Here is a 23,339-nt window from a genome sequence, read left to right as displayed (position 1 = left end):
GTTGACATTTCGAACATGTGATAAAAAAAACTACATACTCTGCGTTTTTAAATGCCATGTCTGTGACAAAAATTACGTTTTGGCCTGGCTTGTCCGTTAGAATTTACCATGGTGTTAGCCCTGCTTTATATAGCCTGGAAATTTGAAAACGAAAATGTGCAGGATCCGTGGTAATGAAATGCTCTGGCTCTTTCTGCAGGTGCCAGGAAGGCTACCACCTCAGCAGCCTGGGGGACACCCTGAGCTGCCTGGGTGACGGCTCCTGGTCCCCGAGCAGCGTGCGCTGCACGCCGGCGCCCTGCGTCCTGCCCCGTGACCTGACGCACGTTCTCGTCTTGGGCGAGGACCTCACTCCAGTCGGGAGCACGGTCACCCTGTCCTGTGAGGAAGGCTTTCAGCTCCAGGGCCCCGGGACGTCTGAATGTCAGGCACGTGAGCATTATTTTAAACCCTAGGCCTCCATGTCAAATGGTCACAGAAAGTCAACTGATCACCGCTGGCTGTCTTTCGACGCAGCATGGTGGCTGGTGGTCTCCTGAATTCTCCGCGAAGTCGTGTGAGCCGATCAGCTGCGGAGAACCTCCCCACCCTCAAAACGGCCACGTTAACGGTGACAGCTTCAGCTACGGCGACACTGTCAACTACAAGTGTCTGCCTGGCTTCAGAATACAGGTACGGGATATTAAAATGTTGTTATAGAGCAGACACTTCTTTCCAAAGCAGCACACTACAGAAAGTATGGTCAGAATCCCTGAAACAACTGGGGCTTAGGGGCCTTGCTCAGGGTTGCCTTCAGATCACAGGCCCAGCAGCCTAACCTGCTGAGCCATAGAGTAACATTAATCTAGGATTAGCCTGTAGCTGGGCTCATATAAGCCTGAGGTCTTTGGTCTGCGGTCTTGATGGTGGTAGTGTCTCGGTCAGAAGTGGCTTCCTTCTAGACAAGGTCTACAGGCCAAGAAGACTCCCTTACTTCAGCACCAAGCCTCAGACAGAGGTGGAAAGTTCAGGTGCAGAACGTCTAAATCCAGACCAAGGTTTTGATTCAACCAACCAGATGAGCATAAAGAGTCACAGTCACTCAGCTTGTTGGGTGAAACAAAACCATGGGTCGAATTTGTACTTCCTGGACTTGATCTTTCCCCCTCTTCCCTCAGACCCCATGCTCTTCCCAGAAGTAGCTTCCTTGGGTAAAAAAAAGTGTATCTGCAGGGATGGACATAACTGGTACATAAGTACGCATTCACCTTTAAGAACGATACATGCGACAATCGATTGTTAGTAAAAGCAGAAATGCGTACTTATTTTATGTGCATTTGCGCTGATATGAAAACAAAATATAATGCATTTTAATCTTTATATGCTAACTACTGCATTTACGGTATACAAGTTAAAATGCAAGGTATTTTCTTGTCATAGCAGCAGAAATGCACATAAAATAAGTATGCATTTGCACTTTTACAAACAATCGATTGTCACACGTATCTTTTTTAAAGGTGAATGCGTACTTGCGTGCCAGTTATGTCCATCCCCGTGTATATACCCCAATGGTCAGTAAGTCACAGGTGGATGTTGTGCACCTTTGTGCCCTGCAGGGGGAGACCTTTCAGACGTGCCAGAGCGACGGCTCGTGGAGCGGCGTGCGTCCCGTGTGTGAGGGTAAGACACACAACTGTGCTTGTTACTTCTTCTGTGAGTACCTGTGTGTATGTGTTAGTGTGTGCTAGTGTGTGCTAGTGTGTGCGTGATTGTCTATACACACGTGTCCATATGAAAATGAGTCAGAAACTCACCACAGAACTTCTTGCTTATTGTGAGGTATGTTAAACATGACAATGGCATTTTCTTGTTTGTATTTCACAAGCCGTTTCCTGTGGAACCCCTCCAGTGGTGGAAGGCGCAGTTGCCGTGGCTTCTGGTGAAACATACCAGAGCAATGTCAGTTATGTGTGCAACTCCGGGCTGCGTCTGGTTGGCCCACAGAACCTCACCTGCCTGTCCAACAGAACATGGAGCCTACCAACACCAAAGTGTGAAGGTAGGTAATGTGCAATAACACACTCAGTATCAAATTATGGTTTATGTGTAATACATGTGTAATGTGTTGTGTATGTGTAATGTCCCTCTAAACATGCCCTTAATGCCTGTATGCCTACATAGTACTAAGTAGGACCCCTTTTTGTCTCCAGAACTACCTCAAGGACTGACAAGTGGTGCATTCATACATTCTGTCCACCGCTGTCGTGCTGAGCTGTTGTTTTTGCAGGCAGCCTTCCTGTTAGCTTTCCCAAGTCTGTCCATTCCCCTCTGACCCCTCTCATTAACACCCACAGACCTCCCCCTGACTGAATGTTTTTTGTTCATCACACTGTTCTCTGTAACATAAACACTCTGTAGTTCATCAAAATGTCAGGAGGGCGGCTGATTCTGAGACGCTGGCTGGATCCGCCTCATCTGGCACCGACAGTCATCTGGCACCGTGTTTAAAATCCCCTAGATAATTCAACTTAGCCGTTATAATATTTAGCCAAACAGTGACTGGACCAGATTCTTGCAGGAACAGGCTGTTTGCATTAGCAAGCAGCTACACCTAATAAAGTATCTATCTGTGTATAAACCGACCCACCAGAATTTCTCTCTCTTGTCACAGCCGCTGTGGGCTGTGAGGACCCCACAGAACTGCTTCATGGGAGGCTGCTGGTGCACAACTTCACCACTGGGCGCAGCGTTGAGTTCCAGTGTGGCAAGGGCTACACCCTCCAGGGGGAGCCCCTGCTCCTCTGCCTGGCCAATGGCTCGTGGGATTCCCCGTTCCCCACGTGCACACGTATGTCCCGTATAAACTCATCAGCATAATAAAAGCTGTATGCGACAATCCCATTGGCTGCTTGGGATGTGTGTGCGAGTATGTGTATGTGCTCATGTATGTGTCACATTGTGGGGACCAGATGTCCCCAAAATGTGACAAAAACCTATTATTTTGACGGTGTGGGGACATTATTTGAGTCCCCACAAGAGGAAACTCAATATAATAAAAACGAAAAATGTTAAAAGTATTGTACACCCTACAAATTAATTGAAACAAGTAGTACTTCTTTTACAATCTGATTTTCGGTTTAATTCAAAAAAGCCAACAATATGCCTCCATTACACACTCTTTCAATGGGTTGGGGTTGCATCATCGCATGTCGGTAATTTCATCATTGTTACATTTTCTCGCGGGTCAGGCATCTTTCGGCATGATCTAGCCCTGTGCCATATGTCGAAAATGGGGAGGGATTTCATCAACAAAAAGAAAATCAAGGTACTTGACTAGCCTGGAATCTCTCTGGATTTAAACCCTATACAGAATCTGTGGTCAATCTGCAAGCAGTGCCTTCGTGGGATGGACTGTACTACAAATGATAAGCCTATTCAAGAGTTATTTTCGCAGTGGTGTCTTCATGGTTAGGGAAGTGCACTTGTAATTGAAAGATTGCTGGTTCGAATCCCTGACCAGCAAGGCACCACTGAGGTACCCTGAGCGAGGTACCGCCCCCAAGCACTGCTCCCCGGGTGCTGAATTAGCTGCCCCCTGCTATGTCACGATGTCACATATGGGTTAAATGCAGAGGACACATTTCATTGTTGTGCACTGTGTGCTGTGGTGTGTCAACAATGACCACTGATCACCTAATTCTAAACTCTAATTCAAATATGGTACTGGGACCCTAAGATCATCAAAGGCTGCTCAGAATTGGTGGATTCAACCAAATGCTACTACAAAACTGATGAGGTTTTATTATATATTGAAATGTTGATATGTTTAACTTGTTTCAATTAATTTGCACAAGGGTGTATTTTGTTTGGTTTGGCTACTTATGTATCTCATGTATACATTACACTACGACCAAAATCTTTTTTTCCATCCCCACAGGGTGAAACTCAATTTTATAAAAATCTGTCACTGCAATCAAAAAACTTAAAATGCCAACAGGCTTGTATTTGGTTTGGTTACTTATGGTTAAGGTTAGGGCTGGGCTGGGGTTGAGGTTGTCATTGTTGGGATTAGGGTTTTGCCCATAGAAATTAATGGATGGTCCCACAAAGATATGAATGCAATGTGTGTGTGTGTGTGTGTATATGTGCACTTTGCCCTGTCCCCTTAGCTTACTAGGATAGGATCCACCCCCCCCCCCCCCCTTACCCTGTACTAGACAAGTGCCTTGAGGATGTGGAGACGATTGAGATGTTTACTTGTCACAAAGCATGAACCTTGTCTTAAATCACATGTCACATTTCTAAATCTGAGCAGTCATCCTTCACCCTGAACATTTCGGACTGCTAACACCAACGCTGCCTCTTGTCTGGAAAGCTCTTTGCACATGGTTTTGTGCAGGTCTTAAAAACAAAAAGAGACATTTCATCATAAGATGACTACAATGAATTTTAAACAGGGACACCTATTTAAAAAAAAAAAAAAAGACTGTGTTTATTTCGGCCATATTTCACTCATCGCAGACCTCAAACCACCTGCAATTAGACAGAGGGACGCCTTGGATTCAGCTGCAATCAAAAGAGCTGCTCCAGGGAGTCTGTGGCGATGGTACCACAAGGTGCCTAAATGCTGGTACATGGTCATGTGACCCCCGATTCCCCTACCCCCGCAGCAAAGCCCTGCCCCTCCCCCCCCGGGCTGCTCGACCCGAGCGCTAATGCCTCCGGAAGGGTCTTCTTCGTGGGGGAGACGGTGCCGGTCAGCTGTCCGAAGGGCCACCAGAGCCAGGGTGCTGTAACCATCACCTGTAGGAGTGACCAGATGTGGGCCCCCACTGGGGCTCTGTGTGAGAGTGAGTAGCCTTTTTGGGGGGGTGGGGGGTGATATGGTGTTCATGGGTAATAGTGATGAGAGGGGCCTCCGCATGCTAGTTGTGTCGTGTTGGTAGTGTGTAGAGGTTCTGTGCCTATGGAGTGTTACATTTGGGGGGGGGGCAGAGAGGGGAATGGCTGCTGGGCTGAAAGCAGGGGAGCACAAAAAAGTGTGACGGGTTGTGCGTTTCCTGCAAGGAGACTGATGTGTGATAGTCTCTGCAAGCATCTCATCTCTGAAGGTTGTGTTCAGTAAAGACAGACCTCTGCTGAAATACATCTATGTCCGTCTCTGATCAGAGATATCGAGAGTTTTTATTGAACAAAAAGTCTGGCTTGTAGGCTTTGTACTGGATGAGCCCTTTCACTCTGGGATTCTGTAAACCCCTCAGCACTTTCAATAGGGATCGGGGTGTCATTTAAATTAAGAGGATGAATCACTCTTCGCTGGGGTGATTAAAAAGAAGTTTGCTATGTTTCACTCACCCTTGGGGTGGCGCTGTGAGGTCAGTAAGACCCGGCAGACCTTCCTCTTTCTTCGCTTCCCTTTTGCATGGCCGGTGTGACTTTGGTGTTTTAGTGACTTTGATTGCCCTTGTTTTTACAGGGAACCGCAGAGTGTGATCGTATGGTCTGTTGTGTCTAACCCTAACCAAGGCCACATAAGGCCACATTAGGCCACATTATCCCTGTCTCCACTGCAGAGGTGGCCAGTTCAGGTCCAGAAAGTATAAATCCAGACCAAGGTTTTATTTCAACCAACCAGTTGAGTACTCTGTGACTGTGACTCTTTATGCTCAACTGGTTGGTATAAACAAAATCTTGGTCTGAATTTTCACTTTCTGGACTTGAACTATCCACCTCTGCTTCCCTATAATTGGCTTTAAACTTTGATTCTGTTTGCAGGTCCACATGTATGTGCATGTGTGTGGAATTATATGCAACTAGGTGGGCTGTCTGTGTGCTTGTGTTAGTATGTGCGTGTCCCTGCATGACCTGTGGCCTGTACTACGAAGCGGGGTTACTGGCTTATCGGGGTAACTCAGATTTAAGGTAGTTTGGACAAAATGTAAGTGAACGAATATGAAGTCCATTTAAACTGTGGTACCTTAAATCAGACAAGTTACCCTGATAAGCCAGTAACCCCGCTTCGTAGTACAGGCCACTGATCTCCAATAAGCTATTCTGTCTAGTCAGTTACCCCACAAAAGAACTAAATTGCTTTACTTGCCAGTTTGAATAGCATGAAGACAAATATATGTGATATTAGCATTGCTAGCATATTAAGTATAGGGTGTTGTGCTTTCATGAAGTAAAAAAAGAATGAAACCACTCAGATGCTGAGTCATGGATTAAAGGTTTACTGTACCAACAAATTCCTGTAGATTGGCCAAAGCAATGGATTACTGAATTCCTGATTGAGGAACATGTGTAGAACACAGAGCACTGGGCAGGGTGGGGTGGCGCTCCTGGTGGTCCGGCTCGACTCAGACAGCCTCTCCCTTGCTTGCGTGCAGGGGTCTCCTGCGGCCCCCCCCGCCACGTGAGCAATGGCATGGTGCGGGGGGCTGTCTTCCAGTATGGAGACATGGCCCTGTACTCCTGCTTCAGGGGGTACGCCATGGAGGGCACCAGCAGGAGCAGGTGCCTGGAGAACGGGACCTGGACCCCCGCTCCCACGTGCAGAGGTAGAGCGGCTTGCTGGCCTGCCTTGTCATGCACCAGCCACACGCCCGGGACTGACACCAGAACCGGTGTCACGCAGAACCTGGAACTCGGCAAAAGTACGAAGGGAATCCTTGATATCTCATGGTTCCAGGTCATGTCTAGAACATCAAAGATGACATTCAGCATTTGAAGTGTCAGTTATGTTGCCATGGAGAATGCTTCCATTATTTTGCACCATGACACTGAACATCCTGACCCCCCAGCCACGTATCCACCAGGGTTTCCTGGACTCTTATGCTGGTATCCAGGCCAAAAGCATGCCGGGAGACTCAGTGTAAAGCATGGTCGTGAGGCATGTGGACGCATGGACAGTGCATGGCTTGTTTTTGATGTTGGTGGACAGTGAGGATGTGATAGGCACTAAACACTGGTGTGACTCGGGGTCCAGGCGAAAAACACACTGCTTTGTTTGCCTGTTCCAGCCATCTGCTGGCTCCAATGCCAGAACGGAGGCCTGTGCCAGAGGCCCAATGTTTGCTCCTGCCCCGAGGGCTGGATGGGCCGGCTGTGTGAGGAGCGTGAGTACTTACTCACTCATTCACTTACTCACTCACTCACTGATTCACTCACTCACACTCACTCACAGATTCACTAATTCATGCACTCTCACACTCATTCACACACTCCAGAGGCCCAATGTTTGCTCCTGCCCCAAGGGCTGGATACTTACTCACTTACTGATTCACTCACTCACTCACTGATTCACTCATTCATGTACTCACACACTCATTTATTGACACTCACTTACTAACACATTCTCTCACTCACTTATTCATTCACACACTCACTCATTTACTTACTCAGTCACTTACACACTCGCTCACTGTCACACTCACTCACTTTCATTCACACATATACATTCATACACTCATACACTCATTAACTGTCACTTCACTGCCTAGTCGCTTCATTACTCATTTATTCATTCACACGCATTTTTAGCTTACTCACTCATTTTTCCACACAGCTGCCAACTCATCCCTTCACTTCTTTGTTTATTTACTTACAGACTGACCGCCTCTGATTTCATTCAGCCGTTTTATTCATGATTAATTTACTCACTTAAAATAACATGTACGGCTTGAAAGTGCATGAATGCTTGTGACTTTTCTGAGTGATTCTCCACGTTCCTAATCTACCATCTTTCCTCCGTAGCCATCTGCATCCTGCCGTGCCTCAATGGGGGGCGTTGCGTGGCCCCTTACCAGTGCGAGTGCCCCGCAGGGTGGAGTGGCACACGCTGCCACAGCGGTGAGCTCCCCGACCCTCCGAGAGGACGACTAAAATGGAAATCTTTAAAAATTCGAATGTGACCCTTTATTGCTTTTTGCAATGGGGTGCAAAGGTTCAAATATCGCACGTATCTTGTTTGAATCGTACAGACATCTGCCAAGTTTGAGACACTTTCCTTCAAAAGTTTTAAATAAAAGCGATGTCTCTGTCTGAGGCTGATAACCTTTTTGATTCACACACATTAATCCAGTGACTTCAGGAGTTAATACAGTGCCCTGCGGCCAGAACAAGTCCTCTATTACTAATACTACAGCAGTGCTGTTACAGGGATGAAAGTATCTCATTGCGAATGATCTACCTGCATTATCTCCCAGTGTGTGCCAAATTCCTGGACACATGCCTTAGAATCCAATACCTGTCTGTCACTGTATCATTTCTGCAGCAGTATCTAGAGTAGATAATTTACTTATCGCTGTATCAGTGTTGTTCTACCTATGAAGAATGCTTATGAGGTTATATGTTATCTTGCTGTGGTCCAGTGTGTTGTCAGATGAGTGTGGGGTAGCTATTGCATTTTTTTTACCTTCTTCTGAAAGTCATGTGACTCCCCCCTCCCCAGCCGTGTGTTCATCGCCATGTTTGAATGGCGGGAGATGCATCAGGCCTAATCGGTGTCACTGCACTTCGGGGTGGAGCGGGCACGACTGCTCCAGGTAAGTGGGTGATCGCTGCTGCCACCAGGGGGTGCTCTCACACACAGACTCGATGTCTTCATATATAAAGTATGAATAATGCACATTTCACATAGCACACGATGCCTGGGTCAGTGCTGCCAGACAGATACCCTGATTAAATCCCCTAACTGTACTTCTTGGCGTCTCTGGCTGGCATGCTATTATATTTCATGTAGGAAAACAGCTGTTACAAGCTGCTTAAGCAATACTAGACAGAGATCCACTTTCACTTACACTAGAGGTGTCAAACTCCAGTCCTGGGGGGCCGGAGCCCTGTGTAGCTTAGTTCTTTCCCTGTTCCACCACAAATGATTCAGCTCAAGAGCTGTGTGGTAATTAGCACAAGGAGTTGAATCAGGTGTGTTAAATGAAGGAAACCCCAAAAATGTGCAGGGCTCCGGCCCCCCAGGACTGGAGTTTGACACCCTTGACTTACATCACGTTACTTAGGCAGCTTATTCACAGCATACAGTAAGAATAAATGCTTTAAAATAAGATTAAAGATAATTCCCAGCGACCCTATCTAGGATTTGTGACTTATGGATGAATGGATTAAAGAACGTTCCAACCACTCAATCACTGGTGTGATCCAGACTGCACGAGTCTGAGCAATCTCAGTCAATCCCTTTCTAGAGGACAACAGGACTACTATATTTTTAACAATTAAACCAGCTATCCCAGCATGATCGCTTTACCTTCATTCACACAGAGATGTAAAGACAGAAAGCTGTGTCTGTTGTAAAAAGTTCTGACAGTACTGTGTAGAATGAAAATGTTTAAATGATTATATCCGTGTAAACCTATGATTTTTTTGTCTGTCGAAGGCTGTCGGCATAGCCATTCCAAACCCTCTCCTAATGTCACCCCAGTATCTTCAGCAATCATCCAATACACCCATGTATTTTTGACTTGACCCCTGGCATGCCTTGTTTGGCAATCAATACCCCATTGACTTGTTTAACTTGTTTAAGTTAATCACGAGCTGGTGGTGAAATTTAACAAACAAATGTAATGGCTGGAGTGCGGCTGAGGAGAGGACGACGTGTTTGTTAGCTTTTATTCGGTTACTATTTGGATAAACTCAAAAGTTACATTGTGGGTTTTTTTGGGCAAACTTTACTTCCCTGATAAATAAATTTAACCATTTTCTTTGACAGCCTAAGACTACTGTTCAGTACTTTACATTTAATCTTTTGCATTTAATCTATCTTTCCTCTTTCAGGAAAAGAAAATCAGGATTTAATTTTTAAGATGGAGTCACTACTCAACATAACATTGTATTCCCGCCGAGGTACATGTGGATCATAATTTCATAATGTAAACCATCAGTTTCCTTTTTTAAAATACTTTTTTTGTAAAATAAAAGCTGTATTTTTTCATATAGAAACCAACAGTATTAATTGTATGCTGCTATATGCTTTTACTATGTGTAAAAACAGACGTGATTGTGCAATGTATATGTGTAAACAATTCTCATGTTTTTATTAAACCATGAAAAATTAATCTGGCAGTACGTTCAGGTCGTTAATTAGTACAAATCTTTCAATGAAGTGTTGGTGATGCTTTACTTAAGGCCATGTTTTAATAATTTATAAACACATCCATAATACATTCATAAAGCATTATAAACATGGCTATATTTATAAAAAGGCATAACACATTATAGCCATGTTTATTATGCATTATGACTGCTTTATGAAGCTCTCATATATAATGCACTATAGATGCCTTCATAATGCAGTACAAAGCATCCTTAATACTTGTATCAACCATTATAATGCATTGTTTATAATGCTTTATGAATATATTATGAATGTGTTTGCAAATTACTAAAAACATGGCCTTAAGTGCTACCGAAGTGTTTATATAAAATTCTTCATTACTTTGGACTTTCATTTCGTAATTGTCGTCTACTGGATGTATAAGTATTATTTTGACATCTTCATAATGGGTGATTTATTAAAAAATGGGATATACCCAATTACACACTGACTGGGCAGCTTTTTGCTTCTGTGCCCTAACCAAGCACTGTACTCCCTTATCAGAAGTCCATCCAGCATTACTGTTTCTCTGCTTCCTGGTTCACGCCATGTCACAAATGGAGTTCCCCAGCACAGGGCGACCCCGAGAGCCAGGCCCGGCTGCTTTCCAAAAACACTACGCTAAGCAGGGGAATGACCGTCATTAGTCACCCACAAGCAGAAAGACTGCTACTGGCGGCTTAATAACCGACGGCCCCTGTGAGAAGATCGCAAATGAATACACAGTGATACACAGGCACTCAGAGTCAATGTTAGTTTATTAGTGACAGTAAAAAATGCCGAATAATACTTTGACTTATAGTATTATAGTACTATAAGTCAAATAAGTATAAGTAGCATGGGAATAACAAGCCTAATTATCAAAGAACCAGAAGCAGCAAATTCACTTTGAACCTGGTGGCTCTAATGCTGTTTGAACAATGAGTGTATGTTACAGAATGCTTGGCGTACACAAATCCATTCAAACAACAGGACCACCAGCAATACTAAGTCATGGAGATGAAGAAGGCTGAGAGTGATACAGTGTTTATGGGCAGATGTGAAGGCTTCATTTATGATTGTTCAGCTTCTCCTCCAGTTTGGCCTGGTTGCATCCGGAGAAGTCGTCAATCTAGAAGGGAGGAGTGTGGAGAGGACAAGGCGAGACAAGGGTTGGGTGAATGAATGAGGGACTGAGAGAACAGGAGCTACATTCAGCTACAGTAAAACATTAAGCCTACAGATGGCATTTCCAGAATGGGAGGAGAATTCAGTGTCATTGTGGGCAGATCCACGTTTCAGAAGGTGGATCTCATATTTCAGAAGGTGGATCTCATATTTCAGAAGGTGGATCTCACATATCAAGAATGGAATTTTTGCTGAAAGGGATTCAAGTAAGTGAACTAATAAAAACAATTTTTAAACGGCAGAAATTACCTTCTTTCCATTCTTATAGAAGTGGAAGGTGGGCATGCAACTGATGTCACAAAAGCTGGCCACATCCTGCAATGAAAAGCAGCCCAGTTTATAGTGGTCCTCCATGCTGACATGCCGAACTCGGCTAGCCAGCAAGCATGGAACCTGAAGTTGACCAATGACCTGCTGCGGAACCTGAAATTGACCCATCACCTACTACGGAACCTGAAGTTGGCCATTCACCAAATGTGGAACCCAGCCTAAAGAATTCACATGAAGAAAGTTCCACAGCAAAGCGTGATGCATCAAGAAGAGAATACAGGCATGCACCCCTCCCCCAAACAAAATGAGGAAACAAAGATCTGTGGATGGCAAACAACCAACAAGCTCTGCTTACCTGGGCGTCGTCCACATCTACCTTCAGAAACACAACCTGTATGTAATCTGGATTTTCGGAGAGACTCTAGTGACCAAAAACAGTAACAGAAAAGATCAGAGCTGTACTCTCTTTCCAGAGAGCTCAGCCAGTACTGGACACGTCCATCATCTGTTAATCAATTACAGTGTGATCATGTTCCTCATTTCAGAGATGCTACATGACAGTACAGCGAGTGGGACATTTGGCAATCATGACTGGAAAAACCCTCCACCCATAAACAGTAAATTTTGTGCGATCACAGAGGCTGGGAACTGCCCTCCATTCCCGATTATGCAACCTATTCTTCTGTAAAAAGAAATGTCAGACGTCCAGCAGAGCCAGGAATAGGCCACTTGCTAGAGGTCCTCATTATTACAGACATCAGAAGCCTAGGGTGGAAGAGACTTCCCCAATGGTCGCCTAGCAACGGTAAACAACAGAGCTCTGGGTCCTCCTTCTGCTTCCATTCATTGAAGCATTATGTAGATTTGGTTGGAAGATCCATTTCTAATAGCCTAAAAGGCTGCACCTCAAGTAATATGCCACCCCCGCTCAATGGATTATTTGGCAGCATCCAATATACAAAGTTATACACATAGTGTGTAACTTAAGATATGAGATTGCCAGTAATGCTCACTTTATAGAATGGGGCGATGCTTTGACAAGGGCCACACCAAACTGCAGTGAAGTCCACAACCACAAGTTTGTCACCTGCATCTCTGAGCGCCTTGTCAAAAGCTTCCTGGAAAAGAGAGAGGCCGGCATCACTTTTCACACAATTTACAAACAATTTCATATTTTTAAATGGATCTTAATAAAATATGAGGCTAGATGATCACAACTCCAACAGTCCCACCGGATAGCCCGTTGAAAGCTTTTAGTCAAAGTGAAACCGCTGGGCTACACACTGGGAAGAAGAGGCTGCAAACGCATCAAACAGTTAGAACAAGGTGGCGTCACCACAATACCGAATGTCAATGCGCATTTAATCGGACCGATTCAAAGGGAAATGCCCCGTTTTAAGGGCCCGTTTCAAGCACTGAAGCCTCTCCGGCTGTCACTAACAGTATCGACCTATATATACCTACTCATAGTCTGGTCCATAGTTCAGCCACCAGACAGTGAGACACACTCCACACTTCTGTAAGACTCGTCAGATGTTCATTTCACTGATTAAATATTAGATATTAAATATTATTAAAAATAAGATAAGATTACCTGCAGAGGCACGCTACTCCTCGCAAGGTGGGGACTCAAACTCCGGACTGCGTCGTGCAAATAAAGCTTATACTTATTTATATAATTTTATTAGGCTACTTTATATCAGTAATCATGGAGTGATGCGTGTCAGTTGACATGCTAGAAGCCTTATAATTATTATAGAGCGCAGGAACCACCACATTTCGCCGTGGACAGCTTTCGGGTGCGTTAACAAGCACCGTCCCCAGTAATACGCCGCATTTCTCCGTCCTCGGCTCCCTGATTACTGTCTGATAAAACGATACAATACTCCACTTTGAAGTCTGGGTCAAAATTTACGCCTAAAACCAATTATAACATGTCCCCCGATGTCCAAATCAGAAACTTTTTTCCGTTTCCCAACTTTTGCTTTTATCCCAACCTTTCTGAATCGAAACTGACCCACATCCGTCATTAAATGTTTAAAGGGCCCCCACCTCACATTTCGTGTAACAGAAAAATACATTTTTAATTATCTTTATAAAGCACACAAGTTAGAAGTGATACATATATATATATATATATATATATATATATATATATATATCTCGTTCATAATACAGAGAAGCATTTAAGAAATAAAACACGCATCTGCGTCTATATCTTCACGTTATTTTGGCTTATTCTCTGCTCCTTACCTGATTTTCAATGACGACGATCATTTTGAAAACAGACTGTACCCCGAGATCCCGTCGCTCCTGAATGAAATTCGGAAGGCGTATTTGCGCTTCATCCAGCTCCCGTTTATAAGGCATTCAGCCGAGCCCCAGCCCCGCCCCCGCAGAGGAGTACCCATCCAAGGGGGGGACTTTGTCTACAAATACGCTACACGCACCCATAAGCTCATCTAGCTATAGTACGCGACATACTATGGTTTATATTATCCATCGTCCATAACACCTTATCCAGGACAGAACGCTGGTAGGTCTGCAGTCTATTCCCGGAAGAACAGCGCAGGTGGGGAAGGGGGGGCACCCTGTACGGGATGCCAACCCAAGGCGATAGGCAGACGCTCTTATACACAAAATCACACCGTGACGCAATTTCTTGAACCTAAACAACAACCTACTGTATCTCGACTACACATCTTCAATATACGGAGCCACGTGCTACATGTCCCTATATGCTGCAATAGTATGCTGCGCAAATAGAAACTAATGAAGGTGTATGTACATACTTCCCACTGTTGGTGAAACTTGAATGAAACATGCTGTGTAATTCTCACAGTTAAAGTTACCTGCTCGAGAGGTAGACACATAGGCATGCCTATATAATCAGCTATATACAGTGCGGAGATTATCGTTATTACTGTACTGTACGTAGGCCATTTACATTTATAACGCGTTAATCGAGTGAGTCACAATGACTAAACAAACCGTAAACAGACGGGGATTTCAGTCATTGATAGTTTCACTATCCAATGGCCATTTAAGTTTAATGCGGCAAAGAAGAAAGCTGATTGGGTAGCATGACTATGCTATTCGTCTGTTCCCTGGACCGTAAGCAAGGTTTGGAAAATGGTGGGGTCGGGCCCCGGAGTGGATCTCGTCAATCACATTATTGATAAAGTCCCTTTCATAAGCTGTTTATTTAAAAAAAATCAATTAGTTATGTTAAACGTTACTTAGCCTATTTTTATTCATGGGGAAAATGTATTTTCAAATTTAATTTAAAATTAAATAAAATTAAATTATAAATTCGAAACAGTGCTTAAAAAATTACCGAGTACCGGACCATGGTTACCTACCAGCTGGCTACCGCCGTGTCTGTTACGGGGGACTTATCTGCCCATTGATATTTTGTGTTCAAAAACATCATTTTTTACTATGCACACCAAAACAATCCCCTCAAAAATGCTGCAGAGTTTTAAACTAACGCCTTTTATGTTTTGAATGTAAAACGGTGAAATCGTCGATTATTTAAGAACTAAACTTTTAAGAGATTTGAGTTTATAGCTGACACCTACGGTTGCCACAGGTCCCTTATAATACGGGATCGCCCCGTGCGGGGGGCAAACCTATTGACACCAGTACGCGGTGCAAATTATGTTCTACGCGAGTGTTGTGTGGCTTTATCCATTTAAGTTTTCTGAAGCCAATACTTGAAAATAACAATATAAAAACACAATTTAAAATTTACCATGGTCTCCACCCTTAATCCCCTTAGGTAGGCCTACGCCAAATATACATTTTTATTCCATTACGACATCGGTATACCAGCTCAGGTTTCCATCAATCAGAGGTCTCTTAGAGACGCTAGCAGGATCAGCGAGGTATGGGTAGCATGTTATGACTTTGCTTTTTGGTTTGATGAAGCACAGACACCAATGCATTTGTGAGTGTTTTTGCACTGATTACCTATCACGTTTATTTTCGCATTTACTAAGCATCAGATAGGAAGGTTCCCTTTGCCCCACGATCTTTGAAACTGGTCACCTGTTATTGTCTTATTTTATACAGATGCGTAGTAGCGGTAGTAGATGACGGAAGTCATCCTCCAAGTACTGTATACCAAAAGTTAAGATTAAGTTGCAGTTGATTGATCCTGGTAAATTCTGGTGCTTACAGCAGCAAGAACGTACATCCATCCATCCATCCATCATCATAACCACTTAATCCCCACTGGGGTCACAGAGCTCATCCCAGGAACAACAGGCACAGCCAGGAACCAACCCCAGGTGGGCACCAACACACCACAGGGCACACACACTCACACAGCCAGTGTAGACACACCAATCAGCCTACCCTACATGCTATTGGACTGTGGGAGGAAACCAGAGCCCCCAGCAAACGTGAACACAGGGAGAGTGTGTGATCTCCACACAGAAAGGAGCTGGGACCAAACCCAGGACCTTCTTGCTGTGAGGTACTGTAGCAGTGCTAACCACTGCACCACCATGCTGCTCTAGAATGTACTTAAGGTGCATAAATATGGTTCACAGACAAACTTACACTGTCAGGAAAAAGGGTACATCCCAGGTAAAGGTTTGTTTCCCAAGGTACAAATAACCTTTATGTACTGGGGGGAAAGGTCACAATGCAGGGTCAGCTAATGTATGACACCCCTGGAGCTGTGGGGCAAGGGCTGTGTTCAAGGTCCATGGGCATGTGAATGTTCTGCTGAGGCTGGGGTTTAAAGCAGCAACCATCCAATCACAAGCACAGACTTAGCCTGCTGTGCCACTCACCAACCCCACTGCTACATTTGTAATTATACCCTCAAAACTACAAATTGGTCCTTTTTTTTGACTGTACATATAGTGCCTAACAGAAAAAAAGAGATACTAGGATAATTAAACACTGTGGATTTCCATACATGTTTGCTTGTGTTCTTCCAAAAGCCATTTTTATACCTCTAAACATATGTTTTGTTTGTTGTGGCTGGAGTTCCATTGGCGACATCCTTGCCCCTTGATCTACTGCACCTGGCATGTGATTGGAGGACACCAAGCGATTTCTCTCATATGCCTGAAGCAGCCGGCTGTTCGCCATGGAAACGATGCTGTGATCGCAGCCTAATGAAATTCAAATCAAGGTCTAAAAATATTGCCTGGCTTTCAGATCTAACAAAAGCATGTATTAGAAATGCAGCTGATACGAATCAGTTGAATTTTACTACATCATACTACAAGAAGACATTAGGAAAGAACTGTCTACTCTTTTTTGTCAGTGAATCATTTTAGAAATTAGTAACTTTTCACTACATGATGAAATTTTACTGGAAAGCTCCTTTATAATGTTTGCATTACTTGCAGGTGAAGTCAGTGTGGTTTGATGATGTTTCCTGCTGCTTCACACTCCCACACATTTTAGATGTTGATGGCTGTTTACACTGCATGCATTTTGCATGTTAAAGACAACGAAGAGTAATATGCCCACAAGGAAAGAAAGAGCAACATTTATATTATCAGACTGTACATAATCAGCCCCAGAATCATCACTCTGTAATCAGCATACAGCAGCATTTCCTCTAGTATCCCACACGTGAGTAAACTAAACTCCCATTGTACTACAGATTTGTAGCTTCAGGCCAGGTCTAGGTGAATGGAGCCAAGACATTGCAAGCTGGGTCCCAGAGCAACAGGTAACATTGCAGTTACCCCCATGTTCTCACAGGGTGCTCACTGTGATCTGAACCCATACAACTAACTCAGTGCATGGTTGTGCTGAGCTTGAGGCCTGTTGAAGAAAGCGCGCAAGGCATGGGACTCCCAGGATGAGATGTAAACCCATTACAAAATATACAATAAGAAGGGTTTCAATGAAATCAGAAAGCGGGGAAAATATGAAAATAATGTGGCCTGCTATTTTTTTTGCTCTCACTTTGATTAGACCGAAAATCAAATATTCTCACGACTCTGCATAGGACAAGTGGGTATAGAAAACGGATGGATGGATCGATTTGTTCTTTCAACGAGAATTACCAAAATACCAAAACATGTTAAGGAATTAATGATTTCTGATTTTTTTTTTCTTTACTTGGTTTAAAGTTTATGCTATCATATATATTGCAACATTTAAAGGGGGACTGATTGGAAATACTCATTTGTAAATGCCGTAGTATTAATAAGATGAGCAAGACAATGGGCTGTTTAAGGTTTAGTGCATTTTATTTTGGCAAATTGGACCGCACAACCCCCTCTAGTGGTCTAGTGTCTTAGAGCAGCTCTCATCATTCGTCAAGAAACATTCTGAATAATAATAGTTCTTTTTTTATCTTGTTTATGGTCGTTTTCTTAAGGCTGCAAGTCCTGACGATGTGACGTGTTATAAGTGTGCAGTTAAAATTACAGAATATCGGTATTGGTCAGGCACGTAGTCAGGTAGTAAAATTACGGGTTCGAATACCGCCTCGAAATCTGCTCTGGTCAAACTTGTCAGATAGTTAACGCCCACCATCAGTGAGCAGCACGGGTGCCGCCGTCGCGGCTGTATGATGTCAGAGCGCTTAAGTGGTTCAGTGAGGCGAGCGCGCCAACGGGAGTTTTCCTCAGAAGCTTTATCTTCTATCGAAAAATAACGGTAAAAGAGCAACTGCAATACACACGTATATAAAATCAAACGTTTTGTAATTTTAGACAAAAATGTTTTAACCGAATGTCTGTCCTAAGTAAGCGGTCACTATGGAGCCGTTCGCAGTTAGCGCTTTAGCAAACAATTTGTGAAGACAGGCGAAACCGAGGGTACAGACAACAGGATTGATATTCGTTTAGGATATAATATTTCTATGGCAGGAAATTATATGTGTGGAAATGTATGTATATACGTCAGTTACATTTCTGAAGTGAAGGCGCTTTGTGGGGTACTCGCTTTTTGATATTGCGCGCCATTTCCGAATAGCCAATTAGATCGTCCGTAACGGATCACGTGGCGGAGCTCTTCTTGTGCAGATATCTTTCAAAAATAACAGATGTATATTAAAACTTGACTTCTACATTAGATTTCAATTACGTGTTTATGTAGGTAGTACTGTGCTACATGCTTCTTTCGTGTTTATACCGCTGCTGTAAACGGGGAATTAAACTACAACGCCCATTGCATGCAGGGGAAAATATTTCATTGTCCACTTTTTTTTTTTTTTTTTTTTAAACAGAGCTGTCCTTTTAATCTGACTTTTTATTTCCTTTTCTGTTGTTGCTTATCTTAATTTCATAACAATTGTTGGACTGTTCAGATACCTGTGTGCTTTAATAAGATCTGTATGAACTGGACTGGTACTCTCTCCCAGTTCTGGAAGTTCTGACATGCTTGACGGTGCTCAGTTTGTGGAGGCCGTCACGCGGCTGGGTTACCCTGGCGCCGCAGCCTTCAAGGGCGAGGACTTTGACTGGCTCTTTGACGTTGCGGAGCTCCGGCAGTTCCTGCATTTCTTCTGTGGTAGCATCACGTCGAGCCATGTGCTTGCCCCGGATGAGGTGCGGGCGTTCCAGGCCCTGCGTGAGGCAGGGAAGCCCATCCTGGATGAAGCAGCACTGGCAGAGGCGTTGAAGGCATGCCAGACAGCCCCGTCACGGGACCCCGGAAGTCTGGCGACCTGGCTGGAGGAGGCAGATGTGACCCAACTGGAAGAGGAGCTTCAGGCCCTACGGCAGGAGAAGAAGCTGAAGCTGAGGCGGCACCGCAAGCTGCAGGTCCTGGCTGCCTCACGTGCAGACGTCGCCCTGCGCCTGGCCGGCCGGCAGGAGGAGAGCTCTCACAGGCTGAAGGACACAGTGGCCACTCTGGGTGCTGAAAATGCAGAGACAAACTCGGCACTACAGGCGCTCTCACAGGAGGTGAAGAGGCTGGCCACCTTCCTTCCCACTGATTTGGAGGACCCCGCTGGTCCCCCTGCCTCCCTGGCCCCTGGGCCCTCAGTTTTCCTCTCCCAGCTCTCCCTGGAGTCGTACCTCCAGCAGGAGGAGGCCAATACAAAAACCCTGGCCCTTCTCGCACGAAAGCAATTCTACCCGGGGATTTTCAATATGGTGGAGGCCTCGAATGCCGAGAACTTCCAGCTGCTGGACTTCAGCAGCTGCTCAGGAGAGAGGGATGGAGGCGCCGTGGCGGCCTACCACTCAGAGATGACGCGGCTGCAGTGGGCCCACGTGGTGGCACAGCACGGGCTTCTCCAGAGCCGCGCTGAGGAGCACGCAATCAGTGCTGGCCTGCAGTGGATCGCAGAGCGTGTGTGTGGCAAAGCACAGGTAAGGGGCAGTGGGACAGGATGGCAAGGTCATGTTGGTGTCAAACAGCTGGGGTACAACTAGGCCTGCATGAATCTGAAATAAATATGAATCACAGATTTTTTTTTTGTTTGTTTTACTTACAATTAAGATTTTTTTTTCTCAATTTTAAACAGTTATTGCACTCAAACTGGAAAAGGAAACGCAACAAAAATTATTGATCCAGGACCAGCATGTCGACTTCTGCCATCAGACAGAAAACGCTCAATTAGCCATTCAGTTAGGGTAACCAAAACAGCCATACCAATAGGGCCAGTGGGGTACTTTTGGTACTTTCGGGTGGGACTTAAAACACTTTCTTTGTCAATCAGTTATACAAATATCCTCCCTCTGAAATTCAATACAACTGCTGTTTTGAAAACAGCTGCGAATTTACCTGGTGTGCTGGAAAAGCAGCCTTTAAAGAGAGTGCAGAATTATGGGATGCTTGAGAATCTCTGGGAAAAGTAAGAGTGCTTGTTTTTATCCAGCTGATGTAATACAATGCAGAAGAACCGAGAAATGAGACCGCATAGAGGTGTGAATCGAGATCGTATATTTTTATTTATTTATTTTTACAATTGTGCAGCCCTAGGCACAACTCTAGCATGGTCTTTATTAATACATATATGTTTTGAATAAAAGTGTTAAAAGGTGAGTAGTGGCAGGTGAGTTTGTGCTTTGTGCTTGAGCGGGCTGCGTTTTTTTGAATGATTCTATGTTGCATATGGAGATTTGTGTCTTCCTCTCATTTGAGTCCTGATGTTCTGCTCTTTCCTCTGCTGTCCTCTAGACTCAGACGCGGGCCTCCATGGCTGGCCTCCAGGCCTGTGAAGCGGAGCTCAGACAGCAGCTAGGGACCCTGGAGGCCGAGCTGGAGGCCCTGACCCACGGCCGCACGCCGGAGGCCCTGCGAGCAAGCGCCCTGCTGCTCAGCGTGCCCGTGGTGCGCGGGGATTTCGACCTGCAGCTGGCGCGCCAGGACTACTACACGTCGCGGCAGGATGGGCTGTGCAGCGTCCTCCTGCGGCAGAAGGCCTCCCTGGAGCTGCTGCAGCTGGCCCACGAGTTGGAGCTGCGCCGGGGGCGGCTGCTGTGCCGGCAGCTGGGAGAAGCGGCCCAGAAGCTGGAGGCAGCGCACACCACCTCGGCCCGGCGCCTCCAGGTCTACGCACAGCCTGAACTCGGCCTCGCATCCAGGCCCTGCTCCATTATCACTGCCAAGGACGCTGCCTTCAGCAGGTACCTGGCTCACCCAGCCCTCCCCAGCTGCGTTACATGCTTATATAGCTCTGTATCTAGGCCCTAAAATGGTGTTTCTAGTCCTCAGGGACCTTCAGACAGGATAAGTTTTTGCTCCCTTCTGGCTCCCAACATACCTGTACCAGGTATTCAGTGTTCATGATTGGCTGGGAGGGAGATAAAATGTGGTCTGTCTGAGGACTGGGTTTAGAAATGCTGCCCCAGAGCACTGTCAGTGTTACTGCGTAAGGAGGATGTTGGTCTGCATGAGGTGGGTAATGCAGACCCGTGAGCAGCATAGACACACTATGTGACGGTTGTACTTCTTTGTAATGATTGTGTAGTTTGTCATTAGCTGGTGCTTGTGTGGCCTTATTCCCTGTGTGTTAGCTTCCATGCTGGTACTGGGTGTCCCTGCTAGTGTACTTAGCCCTGCTTTTCATGCACTGTTTTGCTTTGGTCCCAGGCTCTACAAGGCCTTGGAGGTCGATGGGGGGCCTGAACAGGACCAGCCCTTTCGCACCTACGAGGGGCTGGCACAGGCCTCGCTGCGCCTACAGGAGGCGCTGTGCTCGGCCCAGGAGGCTCTGGCCGCTGCTGCCCGGGGGCAGGCCTTGGGCGCCGCCCGTCTGGAGGGCGACTGCGACACGCTCCGTGGGGCCACGTACTGCCGGCTGCAGCAGCCAGTGCTGAAGCCGCAGGTATGTGTCCCGGCCACTCAGGAGCTCTGCCCTAATACACAGGTACGTTCACTCGTCCCCCCACCACTCCCGGCCCGCTCTCGCCATCCGTGATGCCAGGTAGAGTCCAGAGGTTCCTATCATGCACATCGCGAAGGCTGGGTGGTGCACAGGTGTGGTTCTGTTGGGTTGAGCTGCACCATCCCACTTAGGAGTTTAATGCACGTGCACAAAATGCTCACTTCAGCTGCTACATGAGTCTTTTAAAAATGGATGTCAGTGTGGGAAATCTGCTGCCCGAAACCCACTTGGTACTGAAAAGTTTCCCCTGACTGGTGTTAAGTGAATCATGCAGCAGCGTGATAGATTCCCCGGGTCCCAGTGCACTCCCACGTCCTGTTCATTCTTCCATTCCAGCCACCAGTGTCTTATGCATGATGGCCTTTCGGGCAAAGCGCGGAGTCCCGGGTGACGGTGCCCTGTGTAGCTCTGTTACTCATTTAAATCCGTGAAGGTCCATTTGGACGTCTTTGTGTTCTGCTCTTCATGTTTGTTCATGGGCTGTTGGCCGGTGTTCTTAAAGTAATTTGATAGGAAGGTGCTAAATACCTGCGGTTCTCATCTGTGGTGGTTGTCCCTCTGTTGTCCCTCTGATCTGTATAACTATAGCTTTGTTGGAAAGGGCTGTTTAATATATTGCGCTGGAGAGTCACTGCATAGGACCTTGTGGGGGCTCATTAGAACAGACAGTAGCTCTTGAATAATCCCCGTTAAGAAGGCTGGATAAAGATGGCTGCTGTAGCAGGATTTTTTTAATTTTTTTTTAATGCCCTGCCCACCAACCCACAGGAGCTGAAGGAGGCGCTACAGCAGCTGGAGTCGCAGCTCGACGGCCTCAACAAGCTGTTGAAAGAGATCCTGGTGGACATCCGTGGCAAGAAGGACCAGCTGGAGCGCAGCTCCATCTTGCGGCGGGAGCGGGACCTGTATGTCACCTTCCATTTGGACCCCAAGCAGCTGAGGAAGACCGTAGAGGAGCTGGAGAGTCTTGTGGTCCGGCCCAGGATCCGCCCGTAGACAGCCATGGCGTGATGCCTCCGGCTGTGCTGCATGTGAGATTGCAGGGACTTCATTTGGGAAGCAGCCTTTGACAGAGAAGTCCAGAGACTTCGCTCACTTGGCTGTTTGCCATCAGCCATGGGCTCTGCTCTGCCTATTTGTGTGAACATGTGACTTTTTCTCGCTGATCACAGCTGGGCTGCTTTAGAAGGCAGCAGCCTTCAGAATACATTTACCTCCAGGCCATTTTTTACACGTCCAGAAGCTGCCTTCTTCAAATGGTTAACCCTGCTTTTGGTCATCCATTAAGCTGACATGTTAACCATGGTCTGAGTTTTAGAAGAAACTTGGAAAGGCTTTGATTTCTGCTAATACTTTGGCTGTATGCCTTTGTTTTATTCTTGCTAATGGCATGGCTTCGATCAAAAATAAATTAGTGTGTCCTCATTATTAATGTGGTTGTGTTCACTTGTATTTATAAAATGTATGTGTACTGCGCATGTCGTTTATACTTAAACC

The 23,339-nt window shown here is 45.6% G+C and overlaps 4 protein-coding genes across 19 annotated transcripts in view; 3 read left to right on the top strand and 1 right to left on the bottom strand.

Moving 5' to 3' along the window:
- svep1 (sushi, von Willebrand factor type A, EGF and pentraxin domain containing 1) overlaps positions 1 to 10,535 on the top strand; it is a 68,276-nt gene extending 57,741 nt beyond the window's left edge. The window contains exons 39-49 of one of the 4 annotated variants that reach the window (XM_072718708.1): positions 200 to 428; positions 517 to 672; positions 1,596 to 1,659; positions 1,865 to 2,038; positions 2,651 to 2,827; positions 4,650 to 4,829; positions 6,366 to 6,536; positions 6,999 to 7,094; positions 7,732 to 7,827; positions 8,429 to 8,522; positions 9,766 to 10,535. In XM_072718708.1, coding sequence (XP_072574809.1) covers positions 200 to 428; positions 517 to 672; positions 1,596 to 1,659; positions 1,865 to 2,038; positions 2,651 to 2,827; positions 4,650 to 4,829; positions 6,366 to 6,536; positions 6,999 to 7,094; positions 7,732 to 7,827; positions 8,429 to 8,522; positions 9,766 to 9,793 — 1,465 coding nt within the window. In that variant the 3' untranslated portion in view covers positions 9,794 to 10,535. Of the gene's footprint in view, positions 1 to 199; positions 429 to 516; positions 673 to 1,595; positions 1,660 to 1,864; positions 2,039 to 2,650; positions 2,828 to 4,649; positions 4,830 to 6,365; positions 6,633 to 6,998; positions 7,095 to 7,731; positions 7,828 to 8,428; positions 8,523 to 9,765 lie in introns of all 4 variants that reach the window. The other 3 variants (XM_072718705.1, XM_072718707.1, XM_072718706.1) reach the window with 3 other exon arrangements.
- Positions 10,536 to 10,824: 289 nt separating this feature from the next.
- txnb (thioredoxin b) lies at positions 10,825 to 14,080 on the bottom strand. Its single transcript, XM_023825400.2, has 5 exons — positions 13,775 to 14,080; positions 12,535 to 12,639; positions 11,877 to 11,942; positions 11,501 to 11,566; positions 10,825 to 11,195 (listed from the first exon to the last, which is right to left on the bottom strand). The coding sequence occupies exons 1-5, from the start codon at positions 13,889 to 13,891 to the stop codon at positions 11,133 to 11,135; spliced, it is 417 nt and encodes a 138-aa protein (XP_023681168.2). The 5' UTR covers positions 13,892 to 14,080; the 3' UTR covers positions 10,825 to 11,132.
- Positions 14,081 to 17,876: 3,796 nt separating this feature from the next.
- poln (polymerase (DNA directed) nu) overlaps positions 17,877 to 23,339 on the top strand; it is a 46,996-nt gene continuing 41,533 nt past the window's right edge. For 4 of the 12 annotated variants that reach the window (XR_011994063.1, XM_023825476.2, XM_023825478.2 and 1 more), the window contains exon 1: positions 17,877 to 18,157. The gene's annotated coding sequence lies outside the window, so the exon portion shown is untranslated. The remainder of the gene's footprint in view (positions 18,158 to 23,339) is intronic. The other 8 variants (XM_023825469.2, XM_023825468.2, XM_023825473.2 and 5 more) reach the window with 4 other exon arrangements.
- Positions 18,151 to 23,270, top strand: haus3 (HAUS augmin-like complex, subunit 3). 2 transcript variants are annotated; one of them, XM_023825480.2, is made up of 4 exons: positions 18,151 to 19,821; positions 20,633 to 21,081; positions 21,548 to 21,782; positions 22,611 to 23,270. In XM_023825480.2, exons 1-4 carry the CDS (start codon positions 18,880 to 18,882, stop codon positions 22,836 to 22,838), a joined length of 1,854 nt encoding a protein of 617 aa, XP_023681248.2. In that variant the 5' UTR covers positions 18,151 to 18,879; the 3' UTR covers positions 22,839 to 23,270. The 2 variants fall into 2 exon arrangements, with proteins under 2 accessions (XP_023681248.2, XP_023681247.2); XM_023825479.2 differs by having other exon boundaries at positions 21,548 to 21,824.

Source organism: Paramormyrops kingsleyae, chromosome 12, assembly GCF_048594095.1.
Source record: "Paramormyrops kingsleyae isolate MSU_618 chromosome 12, PKINGS_0.4, whole genome shotgun sequence".
Classification (NCBI taxonomy): Eukaryota; Metazoa; Chordata; class Actinopteri; order Osteoglossiformes; family Mormyridae; genus Paramormyrops; species Paramormyrops kingsleyae.
Note: the sequence above shows the minus strand (reverse complement) of the source record. Positions and strands in the feature narration are given on the sequence as shown.